Raw genomic sequence first — 26,351 nt, forward strand, 5'->3', positions numbered from 1 at the left:
TATGTGATCTTTTATGACTGCCTTTGAATTCCGTATGTTTTTAAGATTCACCCATGTTGTATAGCAGCATGAGTACTTTCTTTTTATTGCCAAATAATATTGCTTTGTATAGATACTACTTACCCATTCACCAGTTGATCTACATTTGCTTTTTCCTATTGTTTTGCTCTGTGAACAGTGCAGCCAGGAACATAAGTGTACAAGTTTTTAAGTGGTCATGTTTTCATATCTTCTGTGTACATACCTAAGAGTGGACCTTCTGGAACAAATGTTCAGCATTTTAAGGCACAATAAATAGTTTTCCAATGTAACTGCACCATTTTACATTCCTATTAGCAGTGTATGAGGGTTCCAGTTTCTCCACATTCTTTCTGACTTATTTTCTTTTTGATTATAGTAGTTCTATTGATTGTAAAATATCATTGGGTTTTTTAAATTTTCTAATGATTAATAATGTTGAACATCTCATGTGCTTGTCATTCTTTGCAAAATTTATCTTTGCAAAAATGTCTGTTCCAATCCTTTGCTCATTTTAATTTATTTTTTTAATTTTATTTATTTATTTTTTTAAAGATTTTATTTATTTATTTTACAGAGAGAGATCACAAGTAGGCAGAGAGGCAGGCAGAGAGAGAGAGAGGAGGAAGCAGGCTCCTGCTGAGCAGAGAGCCCGATGCGGGACTCGATCCCAGGACCCTGAGATCATGACCTGAGCCGAAGGCAGCGGCTTAACCCACTGAGCCACCCAGGCGCCCCTGCTCATTTTAATTTAAATTTTTTTATTTTTATGTTATTTTATGTTTTTATTTAAATTCTAGTTAATTAACATACAGTGTAATATCAGTTTCAGGTATACAGTATAGTGATTCAGCACTTACATGCAACAAGTGCTCGTCACAAGGGCACTTTTTTCCCCCTTCCTTTGTCCATTTTAAAATAATTTGTCTTTCTGACTGTTGAAAATTAAGATTATTCTGAATATTAGTCCCATGACAGATGTACTGCAGATATTTTCTCCTATTCTGTGTGCTGTCATTCCACTTTTTTGATGGTGACATTTGAAGCACAAGTTTTTTATTTTGATAAAATCCGACTTACACTTCTCCTTTATTGCTTATGCTTTTGGTGTTACAGTAAGAAATCATGGCATAATTCAGAATTACAAAGGTTTATCTTTTTTTTTTTTTTTTTTTTTTTAAAGATTTTATTTATTTATTTGACAGAGAGAGATCACAAGCAGGCAGAGAGGCAGGCAGGAGGAAGCAGGCTCCCTGCCGAGCAGAGAGCCCGATGCGGGGCTCGATCCCAGGACTCTGAGATCATGACCTGAGCCGAAGGCAGCGGCTTAACCCACTGAGCCACCCAGGCGCCACCAAGGTTTATCTTTTTTGAAAGAGATTTGGTTTTTGTTTTTATATTTAGGTCTGTGATTCCTTTTTAAGGCAATAAAAAATTTATCTTTGAAAATTCTGTAAAATACGCATAACATAAAGTTTACCATCTTAACTTTTTTTTAAAGCTTTTATTTTTTTGACTCTCCTGTTCAGCGTCATCACGGCGACCAGCACCGTGTGCCCAACCTGTTTCTCTCTCCCTGTTTATGTCCCCCTTAGAGGGCAGTGTCTGTATCTTTTCCATTCTCTGTTTCTAGTTAGGTGCTCAATAAATATTTTTGAATAAATATATGAATACGAGTATGGCCCAAGAGTTGTTTTCAGTATTTCTACTAAGAATGTAAAGTCAGGGCAGCTGCTTCCTTTCCCATCCTGCCTGTCACCCTCAAGTTCTAATTTCTCTCAGTTCTAAGTTTTAAATGCACATGCATCCTCCTCTTGCACCTCCTCCGTGAAACCCCCTAATTCCCTGTATAACATCTCCAGTTCTCCTGATCTTTTGGAGAACATTTGAAGAGAAGTTTGAGAAATGCAAAATCAAGTTACCTGTAAATGATCCCTCTCAGCCAGCAGAAATAAATTAGATGACCAAATCCCAGCCAACAGAGAGGGAGGGTTCATGGTGCCTTCCTTTTATACATTTAGTTCTTTTTCATTATAAAGGAAATGCATATTTCTTTTTTTTTTTTTAAGATTTTTATTTATTTACTTGACAGAGATCACAAGTAGGCAGAGAGGCAGGCAGAGAGAGGGGAGAGGAAGCAGGCTCCCCGCTGAGCAGAGAGCCCGATGCGGGGCTCGATCCCAGAACCCTGGTGATGAGGGAGCAGGAGGCTGGCTGAGGACAAAGCAAGAGCTGGCGCCTTGCACCCCCCCCCCTTCCATCCGCTCCCCTCCATAAGTGTAGCATTCCTCAGGCACCCCTGACTGCCATAAAATGATAAATAGTTAACTTGCTAAAATCACAATCCTACAAGACAGGAGTCTCCCTTGGTTTGCAAATGTCCTTGAGATTTACAAACAAAGAAGTTACCTTATCAATAGCCCAAATTCCAAAGACACAGAACTCAGTTTCTCAAGCCTAATGTCACCCTCCCCTCCATAAAAACCGAAGGAGGTGGAGGTAGAAGGAAAAGTAAATAAAGTTAAATTTCTTCTAAACCTAAATCTCATTAACAAGGATGCTTGATGGCAGGAATGTAACATTCCACCAGGAGACTCTCAATTGTCTTTACTTAATAGTAACTAAGCCTTCAATATCCTGATAGTATTCTTTGCCCCAATAGCCCTTTGTCCTCACCTACCCAACTCCTGCGTATATAACCAACCACCCCTCACAACCCGGGGCAGCAGCAGCTCTTCCTGCCCACGGGTCCTGTCCCCGTGCTTTAATAAACCACCATTTTGCACCAAAGATGTCTCAAGAATTCTTTCTTGGTCATCGGCTCCGGACCTCAGCCCACCAAACCTCACCTAGGTTCTAGAACTTCATCATATGGCGCCCGAACGTGGGGCTGTGAGTCTTTACATTTGGACTCTGAGCTTCGGTGCAAAATTGGTGAGTACTTTCTTTCCATTTACTCTGATTTCAGGGGCTTTTCAAGGAGTATGGTCTTATTGGAACACTTGCATGTCAATTGCTCAGGCTCCGGACCTCAGCCCACCAAACCTCACCTAGGTTCTAGAACTTCATCACTGGGATCATGACCTGAGCCGAAGGCAGAGGCTTTAACCCACTGAGCCACCCAGGTGCCCCAGGAAATACATATTTCTTTAAAAAAAAAAAAAAAGATTTTATTTATTTGAGAGAGAGAGAATGAGCACAAGCAAGGGGAAGGGTAGAGGAAGAGGGAGAAGTAGACTCTCTGTTGAGTAGGAAGCCCAGTTTAGGGCTTGATCCCAGGACCCTAGGACCATGACCTGAGCCAAAGGCAGATACTTAATTGACTGTGCCACCCAAGTGCCCCCATCTTAACTACTTTAAGTATGCAATTCAGTTGTGCTAACAATATTCACACTATTGTACAATTGATCTCCAGAACTCTTCTAAGAAAACTAAAATTATATCCATTAAACCATAACTCCTCATTTCCTTTTCTCCCCAACCACTGACAACCACCATTCTAATTTCTTTGTCTATGAATTTTACTCCTTTAAGTGTCTCATAAAAGTGTGATCATAACAGTATTTATTTGTTACTATCTTACTTTGCTTAGCATTATGTCCTCAAGTTTTATCCATGTTGTAGCACGTGTCAGTTTCTTTCCTTTTTAAGGCTAATTTTCCATTGTATGTATATTCTACATTTCATTCATCCATTCATTCATTAGTGGACACTTGAGTTGCTTTCATCTTTTGATTATTTGTGAATAGTGCTGCTATGAACATGAGTGTACAGATAACTCCTTGAGACCCTACTTTTTAGTTTTTTTGGAGGTACAGGCCCAGAAGTGGAATTGCTAGGGTCATTCTATTTTTAAGTTTTTATGGAACTGTCACATATATGCAATTGTATATATTATACAGGTTCATATACTTGTGCTGCCTATACCCATAGAAGTAATTTTTATGTATGGATTGCAAATTCATTCTTTACACATGAATAATCATTTGTCCTAGCATTGAAAAGACTGTTGTTTTCCCATGAATTTTCTTGGCTCCTTCATTGAAAATCAAGTCGCCATAAATGTTAGTGTTTATTTATGGACCATCAGTTCTGTTCCCTTGATCTGTATATTTATCCTGTGCCAGTATTACCCTGTTTAGATTACCTGTTTAGTAAGTTTTGATATCAGAAAGTGAGTCCTCCAACTTTGTCCATCCTTTTTTAGGGTTGGTTTGTCTACTATGGGTCCCTTGAATTTCTACATGAATTTTAGGATATGTTTGTCAGATTTTTGAAAAAAAAAGAAGCAGCAGCAGCAGCCAGGTGGGATTTTTTTTTTCCCCACATAGCAGTATTCATTATTTTTTCACCACACCCAGTGCTCCATGCAATCCGTGCCCTCTATAATATCCACCACCTGGTACCCCAACCTCCCACCCCCCCCCCGCCACTTCAAACTGCTCAGATTGTTTTTCAGAGTCCATAGTCTCTCATGATTCACCTCCCCTTCCAGTTTCCCCCAACTGCCCTCTCCTCTCTAACTCTCCATGTCCTCCATGCTATTTGTTACGCTTCACAAATAAGTGAAACCATATGATAATTGACTCTCTCTACTTGACTTATTTCACTCAGCGTAATCTCTTCCAGTCGCCACGTGGGATTTTTGATAGGAATTGCCTTGAACCAATAAATCAATATGGGGAGTATTGCTATTTAACAGTATTATCTTTAAATACATTGGGTCAGTTTTCCATTTGTTTGATTGCCATAATGTTTTTTCAACAGTGTTCTATAGTGTGCTAGTTTTATATTTATTTTGGTAAATATGTTCTTAGGTATTTTATTTTTTGTGCTATTGTAAATAGAATTGTTTTTTTAAGTTTCATTTTTGGATTGTTTGCTGTAAAAGTACAGTTGAGTTTTGTATATTGAGCTTGAATCCTGCAACTTTCCTGAGCTTGTTTCTTACAATCTGGTTGGTTTTGTGTGGTTTCCTTGGAATTTTTTATATGAAGATCTTGTCATTTGCAAATACAGTTTTACTTCTTCCTTTCCAATCTGGATTTCTTTAATTTCTTTCCAGATTGTCCTGGGGAGGACATACAGTATGATGTTGAAGATAGGAGGAAGAATGGACATACTTGACTTATTCTTGTCCTAGGGGAAATCATCTAGTCTTCAACCATTTGGTATCATTTGGTTGGTTCTTCCAGTCCATAAACATGGAATATATTTTCATTTTTCATTTGTGTCATCTTCAGTTTCTTTCAGTGTTTTTTACAGCTTTCAGTTAGGTCTTAAGCCTCCTTGGTTAATTTTAGTCCTAGGACTTTTATTATTATTGGTTCGTTTGTAAATAGGATTATTTTCTTAATATCTCTTTCTGCTACTTCATTATTAGCATATAGAAATGCAACAGATTTCTGTGTATTAATTTTGTGTCCTACTTTACTGAATTAATTTTTCAGTTCTTACTAGAGATTTTTTGGTGGAGTCATTAGGATTTTCTTTATACAGTATTATGTCATCTACAAATAGTGAAGATTTTACTTTTTCTTGTCTTGCTGCTGTAGCTAGGACTTCCAGTACCTATGTTGAATTAAACTGGTGAAAGTGGATATCCTGATCTTGTTCCTGACCCTAGGGGAAAATTTTCCTGCTCTCAGTTTCTCACCATTGAGTATGTTAGCTGTGGGATTTTCATATGTGGCCTTTATAATGTTGAGGTATGTTCTCTCTAAACCTACTTTGTTGAGGGTTTTTATCATGAATGGATGTTGTACTTTATCAGATGCTTTTTGTGTATTTATTGGGATGATCTTATGGTTTTATTCTTTCTCTTTTTAATATAATAATGCTACAAACAATGAATGGCTCAACCAAGAAATCAAAGAGGAAATCAGAGAATACACGGAGACAAATGAAAATGAAAACACAATGGTTCAGAATCTTTGGGATACAGCTAAAACAGTTCTCAGAGGGTAGATTATAGTAGTACAGGCCTACTTCAAGAAGCAAGAAAAATCTCAAAGAATCTAACCTTACACCTAAAGGATCTAGAAAAAGAACAAAGTCCAGAGCCAGTGGAATGAAGGAAATAATAAAAATTAGAGCAGAAGTAAATGAAATAGAGATTTAAGAAACAATAGACCTGATCAATGAAACCAGGAAATAGTTCTTTGAAAAGATTAACACACTTGATAATCCTTTAGTAAGACTTACCAAAAAAAGAAGAGAGGATTCAATAAATAATAAAATCAGAAATAAATAATATCAGAAATGAAGGAGGAGAAATAACAACCAATACCACAGAAATGCAAAGAATTATAAGAATATTATTAAAAACTATATGCCAACAAATTGGGTAACCTAGAAGAAATGGATAAATTCCTAAGAAACATATCACCTTCCAAAACTGACTCAGAAAAAAAACAGAAAATTTGAACAGACCAATTACTAGCAATGAAATTGAATCAGTAATAAACTCCCAACAAACAAAAGTCCAGGACCTGGTGGATTCACAGGTTAATTCTACCAGTCATTTAAAGAAGAGTTAATACCTATTCTCAAACCATTCCAGAAAATAGAAGAAGGAAACTTTAAGATTCATTCCATAATGCCACATTACCCTGATACCAAAATTGTATAAAGACATTACAGAAAAATAGTACTGTGGGCCAGTATGTCTTATGAACATAGATGCAGAAATCTTTGACAAAATATTAGCAACCTCAATCTAATAATACATTAAATAAAATTATTTACCATGATTAAGTGGGATTTATTCCTAGGATGCGAGTGTGGTTAAATATTTGCAAATAAATCAACATGATACATTACATTAACATGCAAAAGGATAAAAACCATATGGTCATCTCAGTAGATGAGTTTTTAAAAATTATTTTATTTCATATTTAAATCCAATTAACATTTAAGGCTACCTTATGGTTTCAGAGGTAGAGGCCAGTGATTCATCAGTCTTATATAACACCCAGTGTTCATTACATCACATGCCCTCCTTGATGTCCATCACCCAGTTACCCCATCCCTCCATCCCTACCCTCTTCCAGTGTTTCCTATGATTATGAGTCTCATATGGTTTGTGTCCATCTCTGGTTTCATCTTGTTTTATTTTTTTCCTCTCTTTCTCTATGATCCTCTGTTTTGTTTCTTAAATTCCACAAATGAGTAAGATCATATGATAATTATCTTTCTGTTATTGACTTATTTTGCTTAGCATATCCTCTAGTTACATCTACATTGTTGCAAATGACAAGATTTCTATCTTTTTTTTTTTTTAAGATTTTATTTATTTGACAGACAAGATCACAAGTAGGCAGAGAGGCAGGCAGAGAGAGTGGGAAGCAGGCTCCCTGCTGAGCAGAGAGTCCGATCCAGGGCTCCATCCCAGGACGCTGGGACCATGACCTGAGCTGAAAGCAGAGGCTTTAACCCACTGAGCAACCCAGGTGCCCCAAGATTTCTTTCTTTCTTTCTTTCTTTTTTTAAAAAAAATTTTTTTAAGATATCATTTTATTGATGGCTGACTAATATTCTGGGGTGTCTCTGCATCTTCACCAACATCTGTCATTTTCTGACTTGTTAATTTTAGCCATTCTGACTGGTGTGAAGTGATAACTCATTGTGTTTTTGATTTGTATTTCCCTGATGCCTAGTGATGTTGAACATTTTTTCGTGTTGGCCATTTGTATGTCTTCTTTGGAGAAATGTCTGTTCATGTCTTCTGCCCATTTCTTGCCTGGATTATTTCTTTCAGTTTGATAAGTTCTTTATAGATTTTGGGTACTAGTTTTTTATCTGATATGTCATTTGAAAATATCTTCTTCTCTTCTGTTGGTTGTCTTTTGATTTTGTCAACTGTTTCCTTCGCTGTGCAAAAGCAGTCATAGTTTTAATTTGCATTTCCTTAATGTAAATGGTATTGAACACATTGTTACACCCCTATGCCCCATCTCTGTTCTAGTAAGAGAAATGCTGGGGTTTTATTCATTTTTCTGATTGGGTTGTCTTTTTTTTTTTTTTTTTTTTAAAGCTATTAAGGTTTCAACGTCTTTATGTGTGTTAGATACAAGTCTTTATTGGATATAAGGCTTGGAAAATTTTCTTCCAGCCTATAGCTGGGAGAGAGAGGGACCCATCATTGCTGCTGTAAGGAAAAGTCCAGTTACCCTGTGTGGTCTCCACACAGGAAGGGGTAGCTCCTTACCAGACATCATGGGTTAAAAATAGGTCCTGGGCCCCTGCTTGGCCATCTCTAATACCTTGGCTTAGATGTTGGGGTGCCTTGTCATTTAGCAAGGATAGAGGTTTAGGCTCCTCATTTAGCCTTTTCTGATATGAGAAAAACAGGCGCCCCCCCCCCCACCACCACCACCGTGGTGTTTGGCTGGAATAGAGCAGTTATGGTCTAAAAGTTTTCTGTCTTGTTAGACTTTGCTTTTACTGTTTTGTTTGTATTGTTTTGTTTTGTTTTTTTAAGCTAATGAGGGTGGGTTTTTATTAGAGACTTTGTCTATGCCCCTTTTTTCCTGTGTTGCTGGCCTCTTTAGCTCCTAAATCCGGAATATATGAGTTACAAAGAAAACCCAGGGATTTCACTACCATGTCCTTCCTCTGGTCCCAGAATTCCTAGCCCACCTGCCTTCTCTCCATCTTTCAGATAATTCTTATGTTTTTTTATATATAATGTCTAGGACTTTTAGTTACACTTATCAGACAAATAGGAGAAGGTACAACTACTCCATTACATCAGAAGTGACAGCATAATTTTAGGTATTATTTGAAATCAAATGTGGCTGTTACCATCACATAGGATGCCAGGTAATGACTTCATAGGTAAGACAGAAATCTCAAAGAAGTTTTATCTTTATTGTAGCTTAGCTTCTGATCCAGTACCCCAGAAAGAAGTACTCATTCTTTTTCCTATTTTTAGGAATAGTCCTTTACTTATTCTTTTTTTTTTTTTTAAAGACTTTATTTATTTGAGAAAGAGAGACAACGAGAGAGAGCATGGAAGGGGAGAAGGTCAGAGGGAGAAGCAGACTCCCCATGGAGCTGGGAGCCCGATGCGGGACTTGATCCTGAGACCCCAGGATCATGACCTGAGCCAAAGGCAGTTGCTTAACCAACTGAGCCACCCAGACGCCCCTCCTTTCCTTATTTTTATTGGTATAATATTAGGGTATAGACCAAGCTTCTGTAACAAAGAGACCCCCAAATGCAATGGCTCACATATGGTATTTTATTTTCCTTTTTTATAGTAGTCTAGGATAGGAACAGGAGCTCTGTTCCTTAAAGGTATCCAAAGACCCAAGCAGACTTGGCAGCTAAGCCATTTGCACACATGGCTTCTGAGATTGTTCTAGATATTACCATTTTTAGCTGGCAAGAGTAATGCTGATGATAGTGATGGTGCTAGTAGGGGAACATCGAGGTCAAGAATTTGATTTTCTAAGGACAGGAGGCAGAATTTATACTTACTGCTTTTGCTTATATACCATTGGCCTAAACTTAGTCATAACGGTCATACCTAGGTAAAGGAACCTGGAAAGGTCTCCAGTTTTGTGGCCATGTGACCAGCAAAAGTTGGAGTAAGGGACCTCTGTTACTAAAAGCAAATAGCTGAGAATGCTGAGGGACCAAAGTAGTCTTTACTTTTGTTAGTTTAGTGAAACATTTTTGAAAAAAAATTTTAAGATTTTATTTATTTGACACAGAGATCACAAGTAAGCAGAGAGGCAGACAGAGGGAGAGGGGGAAGCAGGCTCCCTGCTGAGCAGAGAGCCCAATGTGGGGTTTGAGATCATGACCAGAGCCGAGGGCAGAGGCTTAACCCACTGAGCCACCCAGGCACCCCTAGTGAAACATTTTTAGAAGAAATTAACAATGTGGTCTTACATACACAGACATTTCTCCAAAGAAGACATGGAAATGGCTAATAGACACAAGAAAAAATGTTCATCATCACTAGCCATCAGGGAGATTCAAATCAAAACCACATTGAGATACCACCTTACACCAGTTAGAATGGCCAAAATTAGCAAGACAGGAAACAATGTGTATTGTAGAGGATGTGGAGAAAGGGGAACCTTCTTACACTGTTGGTGCGAATGCAAGTTGGTGCAGTCACTTTGGGAAATAGCATGGAGCTTCCCTATGACCCTGCAATTGTACTGCTGGGTATTTACCCGAAAGATACAGATGTAGTGAAAAGAAGGGCCATCTGTACCCCAATGTTCATAGGGTGCCCTTCAATGGACGAATGGATAAAGAAGATATGGCCCATATATACTATGAAGTATTATGCCTCCATCAGAAAGGATGAACACCCACCTTTTTTTAAGAACATGGATGGGACTGGAAGAGATTATGCTAAGTGATATAAGTTAAGCAAAGAGATTCAATTATCATATGGTTTCTCTTGCTTATGGAGCATTAGGAATAACATGGAGGACATGGGGAAAATGAGAGGAGAAGGGAGTTGGGGGAAATGAGAGAGGGACATGAACCATGAGAAACTGTGGACTCTTAGAATCAATCCGAGGGTTTTGGAGGGTGGGGGTGGTTGGGTGAGCCTGGTGGTGGGTTTTATGGAAGGCATGAGTTGCGTGGAGCACTGGGTGTGGCATAAACAATGAATTCTGTTACACTGAAAAGAAATTTTAAAAAATTTTAAAAAGAAAAAATAATGTACCGTTCGGGGGGGGGGGAACTATGTGGTCTTAGTTATCATGAGCCATTTTATCCTATAGTTAACTGTCCTTTTTGTTATGTTCCTACCTGTTTTATTGTAATAGATCAACAGGACCTTTGTGGTCAAATCTTAGCCTGGATTATGTAACTGGTTTATATAAGTATTCGGACTAAAAGTAAGAACTTGTTTATATCTTCTAGGGTGTACGGAGTCCACGGGGAATAGGATGCAAGCCAGAAGCTGTATGTAGTCACATTATTATTGAGAGCCATGAAAAAGGATGTTTCAGGACTCTAACTGCTGAACAACCACAATTGGATAGTCACCCTTGTGTTTTCAGATCTGCTGACCCCTCAGAAATGATCAGAGGACAACGGAGTCCATCATCATGGAGAACCAGACACATCGACCTTTCCAAATCACTAGACCAGAGTAACTCCCATTTCAAAGTTTGGAATTCCTTGCAGTTACGAAGTCATTCCCCATTTCAAAACTTTACAGCTGATGACTTCAGAATTAGCCAGGGTCTTCGAATGCCATTCCATGAAAAGATAGACCCTTGGCTCTCAGAATTAGTAGAACCTGCTTCTGTGCCATCTGAAGAAATGGATTGTCATTCTTCATCACAAATGCTGCCCCCAGAACCCTTGCAAAAGTTAACTACTTCCATCACTTTTTCATCTCACCGACATTCTAAATGCTTTTCAGATTCCTCTGTTTTTAAGGTTGGTGTTACTGAAGGTAGCCAATGTACTGGAGCCTCTGTGGGGGTATTTAATTCTCATTTCACTGAAGAACAAAATCCTCCCAAAGATCTAGAACAGAGAACCTCTTCCCCTTCGTCATTTAAAATTGTTAGTCATTCACCAGATAAAGCTGTGACTATCTTAGCAGAAAGTGGTAGACAAAGCCAAAAACTATCTGTTGAACATTCTCAGCAAGAAGAAGAACTCTTAGAAAGATCAGATTTTAAAGGCAGTGATTCTGAGCCCAGTACCAGTGAAAAGGGTAGCAATGTCAAGGAAGTTCATTTTTCTGATAACCATACCTTCATTAGAATGAGCAGACCTAGTTCCACACTAGGAGTAAAAGAGAAGAATGTAACTATAACTCCAGATATTGCTTCGCACATTATTCTTGAACAACGAGAGCTCTTTGAACCAAGCAAAGCCTCACATGCGGATCACCATGTGAGAAAACATTCTCCCCCTCCTCAACATCAAGATTACATAGCTCCAAACCTTCCTTGTCGCATTTTTCTTGAAAAACGAGAACTCTTTGAACAAAGCAAAACCCCACATTTAGATCATCAAATGAGAGAAAACCACTGTCCCTTTCCTCAAAGTCAGGATTATATAGCTTCAGACATTCCTTCTTCCATTTTTCTTGAACAACGTCAGCTCTTTGAACAAAGCAAAACCCCAGATGTAGATCACATGGGAAAATACCATTCCCCTCTTCCTCGAGGTCAGGATTATATAGTAGAAAAGAATAACCAGCATAAGTTTAAATCATACATTTCCAGTATGATAAATGTTGAAGCCAAATTCAATAATGTGGTGTCCCAGTCAGCCCCAAATCAGTGTACATTAGTAACATCTGCATCTACTCCACCCACAAATAGAAAAGCACTTTCTTGTGTTCGTATAACTCTTTATCCCAAGACTCCTTCCAAGTTGGATAGTGGAACCTTAGATAAAAGATTTCACTCATTGGATCCTGCTTCTAAAACAAGGATGAATAGTGAGTTTAACTCTGACCTACAAACTATATCTTCAAGATCATTGGAACCAACCTCCAAATTATTGACCGGTAAACCTGTAGCACAGAATCAACAATCTTTAGGTTTTCTAGGACCTAAATCTTCACCGGACTTCCAAGTTGTACAGTCTCCTCCTCCAGATAGTGATACTATTTCCCAGGACTTGAAAACCATACTTTTTCAGAATAGCCAGATAGTAACTTCAAGGCAAACACAAGTGAACATTTCAGATTTGGAAGGATATTCCAGTTCAGAAGGGACTCCGGTATCTGCAGATCGGTGAGTCTCAATGCGATGAAAAGCAAGCTGATGGAATTTGGGATAGAGGGTTTTAAATACTTAAGCAAATGTAAGTTCTTGGGGGAAAGGCAGTACAATTTTTCTTAGGGGAGGTTGTAACTGACTATTCTTCTAGAAGTCTTTCAAGACATAAATGCCTAGGTAAAAGAGAATGTCTGAAAGTAATGTATTTATAATTTCAGAGGGCTTTTGACAAGACTTGGCATTGAGTGTTTCAAAACATCACATTACTTTGGGAAGAGTCTTTGATCATCCCATCGTACAATTTACTAATTGTTTATTGTATTGGAAATATGCTGAACACCAGGCTTTGGGATATGTGCATGTTGCTCACTCTCGTGCTTGTTTCTGCATGTTCTCTCTCTCTCCCTTCTTGGTTTCCATTTCATGATTCTCCTTAAATATTTAGTATTTATAATGAAAAGTAACTTTCCAGCAGAGAATCTTGGCTTACATCACTTTAGTCAAGTTATCAAGGGTAACATCACCAGTAATGCATGTCAATATAATGTTCTCTTTGATGTGATACCCCACTTTACAGTGTATTATAGGGAAGGAAACCCAGGTCAGGACTAAATGCATTACATTTATACTATTCAGACTAATTTTAAGACTATCATTAATTCAGTTTTACATTTTGAATCCTTTAAAATACAGCTAAACAGAATTACCCTGCGTGTTTCACGGTCTACCTGATAGTTGAGAAAGCAGCATATCGTAGTGAAGAGCCTGGGCTCGTAAAGAAGGAAGGGAAAAAAGGTTTGTTCAGCATCCACGTGTGGTGGTCACGGCAGTGAGGGACTTCTGTATGTTATCTCATTTAATGCTCATGATAACCCTATGAGGTAGGTTTTTTATTCTCTGGGAAACCAAGATGCTAATATTGCTACTTTGTCAGCAGACAGTATGGTCTCACGTAATGCTGGGTTTGGGGGGGTTTTTTGGCCTTTTTTTTTTTTTAAAAAAAATTTTATTTATTTATTTATTTTTTGAGGGTGGGAAGGGTCGGGGGAGAGGGAAAGAAAATCTCAAGCAGGCTCCCCTGAGCCATCCAGGTGCCCCCACACATACTGCTGTTTGTAAGCAGCAGAAGAGGCATTCTAGTGCAGTCTGTTTAAAGCAAGAGGTCATTCACTGCATGGTAGCGTCTCCCCAAACCTTGAACCCTGCTTTCAGCATCTCTATCAGCTATTCTCCTGGACAAGTCATTTAATATCTTTGGTACTCATATGTGGATAATGGTTGGAGGAAAGGCTTGAAAAGCTGCCGGAAGGCCCCTTATAGCTCTAAAACTTAGTGATTTAGATTGAATTGGGCCTGAAAAACAGGGTCAGTCTCTGCTTTCAGTATTATAATACTGAATTAGTGTTGAATTCCTCAAATGAGAAGAAAATAATAGGTGACTATAAATATAAACTAATAATAATGCCATTTGTCTAGAACGTACTAAATGCCATTTGTTATAGTAGATGTGAATATCATTTTATACTTAATATAAACATCAGGATTTTAAAATCCTTAATACTTGGAGAAATTTAATGTTTGGCCCAATACCAGTGCTTGGCTATTGTTAAGTGTTAAAAGGTGGCATTTGAATCTAGTTTGTCTCACTCCAGAGTCCATAGTAGTTCAAAGGGTACCTGGGTGGCTTAGTTAGTTAAGCATCTCCCTTCAGCTTTGGTCATGACCCCAGAGTCCCAGGATGGAGCCCCACATTGGCCTTCCCTCTCAGCAGGGAGTCTGCTTCTTTCTTTGACCCTCCGCCCTCTTGTGCTCTCTCTCTCTCAAATAAATAAAATCTTTAGAAAAAACAACAGTAATTCAAACCACACACACACACACACACACACTCTAATCTGTATACATATGTGTATATACATATGAATAAAATGTGTAAGTATGTGTATAGTTTTAAAACTTCTTAATTTTGAGATTAAGTTTACAGAGGTATTAGAAAAATAGGAAGATTTCTTGTATTATTTATTGCTGTGTAACATATTACTCTAAAATGTAGCAGCTTAAAACAATATTAATATGAGTTTCTATGAGTCAGAGATCTGGGTGAGGCTTAGCTGGGTGCTTTGGGCCCAGGGTCTCTTATAGGGTTGCAAACAAGGTATTGCCTGCAGCTGTAGTCCCATATTGAGGCTTGGTTGAGAGGATATGCTTCCAGGCTTGTTCACATGGCTACTGGCCAGAGACATCATTCCCTTCCTTCCATAAGGCAGCACAAATATGACAGCCAGATGTTCCTCAGAGTGAACATGTGAGAGAACAAGGAAGGATACCCAAAACAAACGTCATAGTCTTTGCAACCTAACTTTCTATGTGAATCTCACCACTTCTGCCACTTTCTCTTCAGTAGAAATGAATCACTATTTACTCAAGGATTCGGGATTACACAAGGGTGTAAATACCAGGATTCAGAGATCATTGGGGAATATCTTAGAGGGTGCCAATATATCCTTTACCAAAGATTGCTCTATGTTAACATCTTGCCATAACATCATAACCATAAAACATTTAACCAAAACTAAGAAACTATCCTTCATATAAAATTATACCTAAAATATAAACTGATTTGGTTTGGATTTCACCTGATTTTTCCACAATTGAACATTTTTTGCTTCAGATCCAACCCAAGATCCCACCAAGATTCCACCTTGTGTTACAGTTGTCATGTCAACTTTATTTCCTCCACTCTGTGGCTGTCCTTGTTTTTATGACATTGACACTGAAGAGAAGTGATTACTTATTTTGGAGAAAGTTTTTACTTAGTTTTACTTGATGTCTGAGGAGTATATTGAGATTATGCTTTTTCTTTTTTTTAAGATTTATTTTTTAATTATTAACATATAATGTATTATTTCAGGAGTAAAGGTCTGTGATTCATCAGTCTTAACATTATTCACAGCACTTTCATTGCATCTCATTAGGGAGCAGCACATTAAGTTGATATGCATTACTGGTGATGTTAACCTTGATCACTTGGCTGCAGTGGTGTCTACCAAGACTCTCCACTGTGCAGTTACTGTTTCTCCTTTGTATAAATACTAGGTATTTGAGGGAGAAACTGGTAGACTGTGTAAACATCCTGTTTCTGCTTAAACTTTGATCACTAATTTTAGCATTCATCACTGGATCTTGCCTGTAGCAATTATTACTCTGGTATTCTAATGGAGTTTTTATATTTCTTTCATTCTTATTAAGTGGAATTTTTCTATAAGCAAGAGCTATTGTTCCTTCTCCATTTATTTATTACTTTATTAATGTACATCAGTATGGATTCCAGGGCATTTATTTCATTCTTTGGATTGTAAGCAATACTACTCAAATTAATCCAGTTTTAGCTATTGAGAACATTTTCATGTTGGCTATTGTACCCTGCACTAGCCCCTCTGCCGCCCCCATCAGCCATTTCTCCCAAGAACTCTTGTTTCCTGTTCCCTCCCTCCCTCCATCCCTTCCTCTCTCCTTTCTTCCTTGTTTTACCTTTCATTTCTTTTTCCCTTCTTGAAAAAAGGATTTGTTTTTTTCTAGCTTTTTTGACACATAATTTACATAAAACATTGTGTAAGTTTACTAAGGTTTGTAGTGTGTTGATTTGATGCACATATATTGCAAAACAATTACCATTATACATTAGCTAATACCTCTGCCCTGTCACATAATTGCCTTTACTTTTTGCGGTGAAAACGTTTAAGGTTTTCTGTTTTAACAACTTTCAAGTGTATGATATTATTGTTAGCTATCATTACAATGCTGTGCATAGATCTCCAGAACATCTTCATCTTCTAGTTGGAAGTTCATATCCTTTGACCACAATCTCCCCGTTTCTCTCACCCTCCAGTCCCTGATCACTACCTTTCTACTCTTCTACTCTCTGTTTCTAGGAGTTTGGCTGTTCTGGGTTCCACATATGTATCATACAGTTTCTGTCTTTCTCTGTCTGACTTTTTCACTTAGCATAGTGCCCTTAAGGTCCATCTGTGTTGTTGCAAGTGCAGAATTTCCTTCTTTTTAATGGCTGAATAATATATAAAATATAGATACGTATAAATAGCACATCTTTATCCCTTCATATATTGATGGACACTTGGGTTGTTTACAGATTGGCTATTATGAATTAATGACGTAGGAGTGTAGATCTCTCTTCAATATCCTGTTTTCATTTCCTTTAAATATATACCCACAAATGAGATTGCTGGCTCATATGGCAATTCTGTTTTTAAGTTTTTGAAGAATCTCCATACTGTTTTCTGTAGTGGCTGTATCAGTCACATTCTCACCAACCAGTAGTGCACAAGGGTTACCTTCACTGTGTATCCTCACCAACATTTATCTCTTGGCTTTATTTTTTTTTTAAGATTTTATTTATTTATTTGAGAGAGAGCACAAGCTGTGGGGAAGGGTGGAGGGAGAAGGTGAAGGAGTCTCCCCACAGAGCAGGGAGCCCTCTGTGGGGCTCAGTCCCAGGACCCTGGGATCATGACCTGAGCTGAAGGCAGATGCTTAACCGACGAAGCCACCCAGGCGCCCCTTTCACTTTTCTTTTTGATAATGGCCATTCTAACAGGTGTCAGGGAATAATAGCTCATGGTTTTCATGGAGCTAGAGGGTTGTGTTTTCCTGATGACTAGTGATGTTGAGCACCTTTTCAAGTACCTGTTGGCCATTTGTGTGCCTTCTTTGGAAAAATGTCTGTTCAATTCCTCTGCCCAATTTCATTTTTTAAATTTTTATTTGAATTCCTGTTAGTTAACATACAGTACAGTTCCAGTTTCAAGTGTACAAAATAGTGATTCAGCACCTCCGTACAACACCTGGTGCTCATTACAGCAGGTGCACTTACCAATTTCCCTAACGTACCCAACCCATTGCCTCCAACCACCTCCCTGCTGGCAACCATCAGTTTGTTCTTTATAGTTAAAAGTCTGCTTCTTGGTTTGCCTCTCTCACATCCCCCCACCCTTTGCTTATTTGTTTTGTTTCTGAAATTCCACATGAGTGAGATCATATGGTATTTGTCTCTGACTAACAAGTATAATACTCCTTAGCTCCATCCATGTTATTGCAGATGTCAAGATTTCATTCTTTTTATGCTGAGTAATACTCTGTTATATGTATATATACACCACATGTTCTTTATCCATTCATCAATTGATGGACACTTAGGCTGTTTTCGTAATTTGGCTATTGTAGATAATGCTACTATAAACATCAGGGTGCATGTATCCCTTTGAATTATTGTTTTTATATTTTGGGGGATAAATACCCAGTAATACAATTGCTAGATGGTAGGGTAGTTCTATTTTTCACTTTTTGAGGAACCTCCATATGGTTTTCCACAGTGGCTGCACTAGTTTGCATTCTTACCAACAGTGCAAGAGGTTTCCCCTTTCTCCACATCCTCAGCAACATCTCTTATTTCTTCTGTTGTTGGCATTAGCCATTCTGACAAGTGTGACGTGATCTCTCATAGTTGTGACTTGCATTTCTCTGATAATCAGTGATGTTGAGCACCTTTTCGTGTCTGTTGGCCATCCCTAGGTCTTCTATGGAAAAATGTCTGTTCATATCTCCAGCCCATTGTTTAAATTTATTTTTTAAATTTACTTGACAGACAGAGATCACAAGTAGGCAGAGAGGCAGGCAGAGAGAGAGGAAGGGAAGCAGGCTCCCTGCTAAGCAGAGAGCCCAATGTGGAGCTCGATCCCAGGACCCTGGGATCATGACCTGAGCCAAAAGCAGAGGCTTTAACCCACTGAGCTACCCAGACACCCCTCCAGCCCATTGTTTAATTGGGTTATTCATTTTGGGGGTGTCAATTTGTTTGTTTCTTTATTATCGAGTTTGTGTGAGTTCTTTATATATTTTGGATATTAATCCCGTATCAGTACATGGTTTGCAAATATTTTCTTCCATTCTGTAAGTGGCCTTTTTATTTTGTTGATTATCTTTTTTTTTAAATTTTTTATTTTTTTATAAACATGTATTTATATCCCCAGGGGTACAGGTCTGTGAATCGCCAGGTTTACACACTTCACAGCACTCACCAAAGAACATACCCTCCCCAATGTCCATAACCCCACCCCCCTTCTCCCAACCCCCCTCCCCCCAGCAACCCTCAGTTTGTTTTGTGAGATTAAGAGTCACTTATGGTTTGTCTCCCTCCCACTCCCATCTTGTTTCATTGATTGTCTCTTTTGATGTACAGAAGATTTTTTGTTGACACAGTCCCACTTACTGAGTTTTGTTTTTGTTGCTTGTGCATTTGATGTCACATTTAAAAAGTCATTGCCAAGATTAATGTCAAGGAGTTTTTCCCATATGTTTTTCTCTAGTACTAATTTTCAGGTTTTATATTTAACTCTTGCCCCATTTCAAATTAACGTTTGTGAGTGGTATAAGATACGGGTCCAGTTTCATTTTTCTGCACATGGTTATTCAGTTTTTTCAGGACTTTTCCTCATTGAGTATTCTTGGATCCTTTGTCAGATATTACTTGACTGTATTTGCAGGGAAATATTTCAGTGCTATCTATTCGGTTCATTTGTCTGTGTTTCTGTTTTGATGCTACTACCATACTGTTTTGATTACTGTAACTTTGTAGTGTAGTTTAAAATCTTGAAGTGTGATGCCTCCAGTTTTGTTCTTATTCAAAATTTCTTTGGCTTTTTGGGGTCTTTTATGGCCTCATACAAATATTTTTTTAATTTAATTTCATTTTTTTCAGTGTTCCAAAATTCATCGTTTATGCACCATGCCTAGTGCTCCATGCAATACGTGCCCTCCATAATACCCACCACCAGGCTCATTCAACCCCCCCCACTCCCCTCCCCTCCCAAACCCTCAGTTTGTTTCTCGGAGTCCACAGTGTTTTATGGTTTGTCTCCCCCTGCAATTTCCCCCAGCTCACTTCTTTCCATCTCCCATGTCTTCTGTGTTATTCCTTATGCTCCACAAGTAAGTGAAGCCATATGATAATTGACTCTCTCTGCTTGACTTATTTCACTGAGCATATCTCCTCCAGTCCCATCCTTGTTGGGATTCATCCTTTCTGATGGAGGCTTAATACTCCATTGTATATATGTACCATATCTTCTTTATCCATTCGTCCATTGAAGGGCATCTTGGTTCTTTCCATAGTTTGGTGACTGTGGTCATTGCTGCTATGAACATTGGGGTACAGATGGCCCTTCTTTTCACTGCATCTGTATCTTTGGGGTAAATGCCCAGTAGTGCAATTTCAGGATAATAGGGTAGCTCTATTTTTAATTTTTTGAGGAATCTCCACACTGTTTTCCAAAATGTTACACCAACTTGCATTCCCACCAACAGAGTAAGAGGGTTCCCCTTTCTCCACATTCTCTCCAACACTTGTTTCCTGTCTTGTTAATTTTGGCCATTCTAACTGGTGTAAGGTAGAAGCTCAGTGTGGTTTTAATTTGAATCTCCCTGATGGCTAATGATGATGAACATTTTTTCATGTGTCTGATAGCCATTTGTATGTCTTCATTGGAGAAGTGTCTGTTCATGTCTTCTGCCCATTTTTTGACGTGATCATCTATTTTGTGTGTGTGGAGTTTGAGGAGTTCTTTGTAGATCTTGGATATCAGCACTTTGTCTTTAGTGTCTTTTGCAAATATCTTCTCCCATTCCGTGGGTTGCCTCTTTGTTTTGTTGACTGTTTCCTTTGGTGTGCAGAAGCTTTTTATTTTGATGAAGTCCCAAAAGTTCATTTTCGCTTTTGTTTCCTTTGCCGTTGGAGACATATCTTGAAAGAAGTTGCTGTGACTGATATCGAAGAGGTTACTGCCTATGTTCTCCTCTAGGATTTTGATAGATTCCTGCCTCATGTTAAGGTCTTTTATCCATTTCGAGTTTATCGTTGTGTGTATGGTGTAAGAGAATGGGCTCCATATAAATTTAAGAATATTTTTTTCTCTTTGTGTGAAAAATGCTAGCGAGTGTTGATGGGGGGATTACATTGACTCTATCACCTGTGATGTCTTCTCTTTAATTGTTTATTTTTATTCATTTGTGACTTTTCTTTTTTCCTTAGTTTGGTTAAAGATTTACAATTTTCTTTATCTTTTTGAAAAAAAAAAAGATCTTAGTTTCATTATCTTTTCTGTTGTTTTTCTGAACTTTATTTCATTCATTTCTTCTCTGATCTTTGTTACTACCTACCTTCTGAGTTTTTTCCTTGAGGTGTAAGTTAGGGTATTTGAGACCTTTCTCTTTTCCTTTCCTTTCCTTGTTTCTTTTCCTCTTCCTTTCCTTTTCAGGAGAGAGAGAGTGTGCATGAGCAGGAGGGAGGGGCAGAGGGAAAGGGGGAAAGAGAATCTTAAGGTCAATTAATGGGGCTCAGTCTCACGATCCTGAGATCATGAACTGAACTGAAATCAAAAGTCAGACGCTTAACTTACTGAGTGAACCAGGTGCCTAAAGACCTTTCTTTTTTCTTAATATAGGCATTCATCACCATAAACCTCCCTCTTTGAACTGCTTTTGCTTCATCCCATTGATTTTTGTATATTGTGTTTCCATTTTCATTTGTTACAAAATATTTTTTTGCTTTCTCTTTTGATTTTTTTCTTTACATATTGATTGTTCAGGACTATATTGTCTAATTTCCACATATTTTAGAGATTTCCTGTTTTCCTGCTGGTATTAGTTTCTAGTTTCATATTATAGTGGCATGATTTCAGTCCTCTTAAATCTGCTAAGACTTGTTTTGTGACCTAATCATATGTGCTGTCCTGCAAAATGTTCTGTGTGTGCTTGATAGGAATGTGTGTTCAGGAGCTGTTGGATGGAATATTCTATATATGTTAGTTAAGTCCATTTGGTCTAAATTATAATTCAAGTCCAACATTTTCTCACCTAGAAGATCTATCCATTGTTGAATTGGAGTATTTAAAAACATAAAAGTTCAGGGGGCAAAATGATAGTGATTTTGTGTGTGATCAAACTTGTTATTATATAAAATAGGTTGTTAAAACTATAAGAAGTTTTATGTAAGCTTTATGGTAACCACAAGGCAAAAACATGGTAGATTCGTGAAAAATCTGAAGGGAATCAGAACATAATCTTTTGAAAAATCAACAATTCACAAAAGGTGGCAGCAAGAGAGGAAGAAATGAACAAGGAAACTGCAAATCAGCCAGAAAAAAAATAATGAGATGGCATTAATTAAGTCTTTACCTATCAATAATTACTCTAAATATGCATGGATTGAATTCTCCAATTAAAAGACATAGAGTGACCGGATGAATTGGGGACAAAAAAAAACCCAACAACACGACCCAACGATATGCTGCCTACAAGAGACTCATTAGCTTAAAGACATACAGGTTTAAAGTGAAGAAATGGAAGAAGATACTCACTCCGTGCAGGTGGTGACCAAAAGAGAGCAGGAGTAGCTATATTTATACTTATATTGGACAAAATAGACATTAAGCCAAAAGCAGTAACAAGAGACAAGGAAGGCCATTATGTAATAATGAAGGGGACAATTCATCAAGATTGTATAACAATTGTACTCCCAACATTGGAGTATCTAAGTGTATTAAGCAATTACTAAACATATCTGAAAGGAGAAATAGATAACAATACAATAATAGTAAGGGGCTTCGGTACCCTCTGTTGACCAGTGGAGAATAGTATTTAGAAACAAAGGTATAACACCAGATTGGCTCATTGTTACTAGGATGTCCCTGCTTCTAGTAATTACTCAAGCTAAGAATTATATGTATATATATATTACTTCATATATATACCTACTTCTCTACTTGTTCCTATCTCTATCAGTATGTGTGTATGTGTTTATGTTTATCTGTATATTTAAGTATTTTTATTTATTTATTTATTTAAAAAGATTTTAGGGCACCTGGGTGGCTCGGTGGGTTAAAGCCTCTGCTTTCGGCTCAGGTCATGATCCTAGACTCCTGGGATCTAGCCCTGCATCAGACTGTCTGCTCAGCGGGGAGCCTGCTTCCCTTCCTCTCTCTCTCTCTCTCCCTGCTTGTGACCTCTGTCTGTCAAATAAATAAATGAAATCTTTAAAAAATAATAAAATAAAGGATTTTATTTATTTGACAGATGGAGATTACAAGTAGGCAGAGAGGCAAGCAGGGCGGCAGGGGGAGAGAGGGGAAGCAGGCTCCCTGCTGAGCAGAGAGCCCGATGAGCCCAATGCGGGGCTCGATCCCAGGACCCTGAGATCATGACCAGAGCAGAAAGCAGAGGCTTTAACCCACTGAGCCACCCCGGCGCCCCTTTAAGTATTTTTTAAACCACTAGTCAGTATTGATACCCTCAACTGATCTAGAGCCACAGAGTTGATTCAAGCCTCTTACCCTTATTTTTAACTTATTTCTTCAGTGGTGATACACCTGGCTCTCATTATCTACAATATATTTACCCTTGTATTTAATTAGATAGTTTCAGAATTCCTAACCCATACTCTGGTGAAAAACATTTAGTCACTCAGGTGACTAGATGCATTATAGCATCTAGTCAAAACATTGCTGACGTTTCTTAGGTCATGTTCTTTTTTTTTTTTTTTTTCCTATACCCTTCTGTGATTCATTTATAATACAGTTATTATCATTTGTCACATCCTGCATTCTATCTTTGTTCTTACATCATGGTTCATTTTTAAAAATTTACATAGTTTAAAACTTACATTTTGTGGTGTACAACTCTTATCAATTTTGATAAATCCACCATCACAGTTCATACAGTGTTTTTCCATCAGTCCCCAAATTTCTACATGCCTTCTATTTATAGACAAATCCCTCCCTTGACACCTGGTAATTCCTCGTTTGTTCCTTCCTCTGGTTTTGCCTTCTATAGTGTCATATAAATGAAATAATAAATATGTAACAGCCTTTAGGTTTAGTTTCTTTTACTTTGTAAAGCACATTTAAGATTCATCCCTCCTTTTTGTGAAGCAGATTTTTTTGCTTTTTATTGCTTTATTGAAAGCAGTGATATTTTATTACTCCTTTATATTACAATTCTATTTTATAGATTACCATAGTCTGTTTATCCATGCATTCACTCTTTGGAGTGATTGCACTTTGGGGTGATTACAGTTAGAGCAGTAAACTTTTGTGTGCTAGTTTTTGTTTCTGTAGGGTAAATACTCAGGAGTGGGATTACTAAGTCATGTGGTATATGTGTATATTTAATTTTACAAGAACTGTTTATTTTTGCATTTCCACTAGCATTGATACGTGTTCCAGTTACTCTACATCTTTGCCAGAATGTGGTATTGTCCACATATTTTAGACATTTTTATATGTGCACAGTGATAGTTCAACATGTTTTTCATTTGTATTTTCCTAATGGGTTTTCCTCATTTCATGTGATTTTTTTTTACCATCCTCTTTGGTGAAATGATTTTTTAATAGGGTTTTATTTTCTTACTCTTGAGTTCTGAGAGTTTTGGATAATGTGTTTTGGATATAAGATCTTTGTGGATATGTTATTGGCAAATATCTTCTTGTAGTATGTGACTTATCTTTTCATCGACTCAGTGGGTCTTTCACGGAACAAAGTTTTTTTAAATTTCAGTGAAGTCCAAGTTTACTCATTATTTTATGGCTCATGCAATTAGGTTGACAGTCCTTTTCTTTTAGTACTTTAAAAATAGTCTACTTCTGTCTGTATTTCATGGTTTCTGATGAGAAATCTACAGTTGTGGAATTGTTATTCCCATATAAGCTAGAGCAATGTATCATTTTTCCCAGATTGCCTTTTCATTTGTTTTGCTTTGAGTCAGTTCATTATGATGTTTCTAGGCATGGATTTCTTTGGTGCATCATGTTTGGAGTTTGCTGAGCTCCTAAGGGTTTATAGTTTTCATCATATTTAGGGAGTTTTAGCCCTTATTTCTTCAAACATTTTTTCTTACCACATTCTTCCTCTTCTCTTTCTACATCTCCAAAGACACAAATGTTAAACCTTTTGGTATTATCTTGTAAGTCCCTGAAGTTCTCTTGATTTTTTTTTTCCCAATCCTTTTTATCCTCTGTTGTTCAGCCTAAATAATTTCTGTTGATCTGTCTTGGAGTTCACTAAGTCTTTCCCCCAACATTTCCATTCTGCTGTTGAGCTCATCCAGTGAGTATTTTATTTCAGTTATATCATTTTTTAGTTTTAAAACATCTTCCGGGACGCCTGGGTGGCTCAGTTGGTTAAGCAGCTGCCTTTGGCTCAGGTCGTGATCCCAGCGTCCTGGGATCAAGTCCCATATCGGGCTCCTTGCTCCGCAGGGAGCCTGCTTCTCCGTCTGACTCTGCCTGCCTCTCTGTCTGCCTGTGCTTGCTCTCGCTCGCTCTCTCTGACAAATAAATAAAATCTTAAAAAAAAAAAAAAAAATAAAACATCTTCCATTTCTTCTCTAGATCTTCTCTTTCTCTGTATGTTCTGAGACCTGTCTTTCCATTTGTTTCAAGGGTATCCACCCTTACTTGTTGGAAGGATTTTATAATAGCTTCTTTAAAGTTTTTGTCAGATAGTTCTAACATTTCTTTCATCCTACATTGGTGTCTCTTGATTTTCTTTTCCCATGTGAGTTGAGATTATTCTGGTTCTTCATATGCTGAGTAGTTATTGTTTGTATTTTGTAATATTTTGAAGTAACTAGTCTCATTTAAATCCTATAGAAAATTTTGATATTTTTGTTTAACTGGGCAATCAACACATTCACATTCATATTACAAATTCTTACCTGCCTTCTGTGGGTTATAGTTCCATGTGAGTTCAGTTTTCAAAGTTTTTGCACTGCTGTTCAGATCTGACATGTGGCCAGTCTGAGACTTGGACTATAGTCTGTCTCATACTTCTGTGCTCAAAGTATAGGTATGCTGTTTAGGTTCAGATCCACACACACAAATGGCTCAGGGATAGGCCCAGGAGTTTATAACATACGTTAAGGAGTTTCTTTTCTCTTTACAGTTTTTCCTTTAGCCCCCCTTTCCTGGCTCTCAGGACAGAAAACAGGAGCTTAATTTACTCCTCTCTCCTGTGTACTTTGTGTCAGTTGTAGGTGGCTTAGTACAGAGGGAACCAAACCTCCTCTGTTGGAAGAGGAAAGTTTTCCTTCTGTAATTTGTGTTATTGAGAATCATTTTCTTAGATATTCCAGCACCATTTTTGAAATTTTGTTTCCTTTTTGAATTTAGTTATAACCTTTGTCAGAAGTCAGTTATGTGTGGGTAAAAATAATTTTACTCTATTCCTCTAATATATCTATTTTTATAGTAATACCATGATGTCTTTTTTTTAAGCCACGATTTCTTGATTACTATAGCTTGATATTAAGTCTTGAAATCAGGTTATGTCCTCCTCCAACCTTGTGTTTATTTTCAACGTTACTTTTGCTACTATAAGTCCTTTGCATTTCAATATAAATTTTAGAATAAGCTTCCTAATTTGTACGTTAAAGCTTCTTGCGATTTTGTTTAGTATTGAATTGAATCTATAGATCATTTTATGAATGATTGATATCTTAAGAATATTGAGTCCCACACATGAACAGTTCTTCCCTCTTATTAATGT

At 37.6% G+C, this 26,351-nt stretch overlaps 1 protein-coding gene across 4 annotated transcripts in view; it reads left to right on the forward strand.

Annotated features, from left to right (window-relative positions):
• Positions 1 to 26,351, forward strand: part of ALMS1 (ALMS1 centrosome and basal body associated protein) — a 211,932-nt gene that overhangs the window by 97,578 nt on the left and 88,003 nt on the right. For all 4 annotated transcript variants that reach the window (XM_059188066.1, XM_059188063.1, XM_059188065.1 and 1 more), the window contains one exon: positions 10,915 to 12,755. In XM_059188066.1, the coding sequence (XP_059044049.1) occupies positions 10,915 to 12,755 (1,841 nt within the window). The remainder of the gene's footprint in view (positions 1 to 10,914; positions 12,756 to 26,351) is intronic.

This window comes from Mustela lutreola, chromosome 9 (genome assembly GCF_030435805.1).
Source record: "Mustela lutreola isolate mMusLut2 chromosome 9, mMusLut2.pri, whole genome shotgun sequence".
Classification (NCBI taxonomy): Eukaryota; Metazoa; Chordata; class Mammalia; order Carnivora; family Mustelidae; genus Mustela; species Mustela lutreola.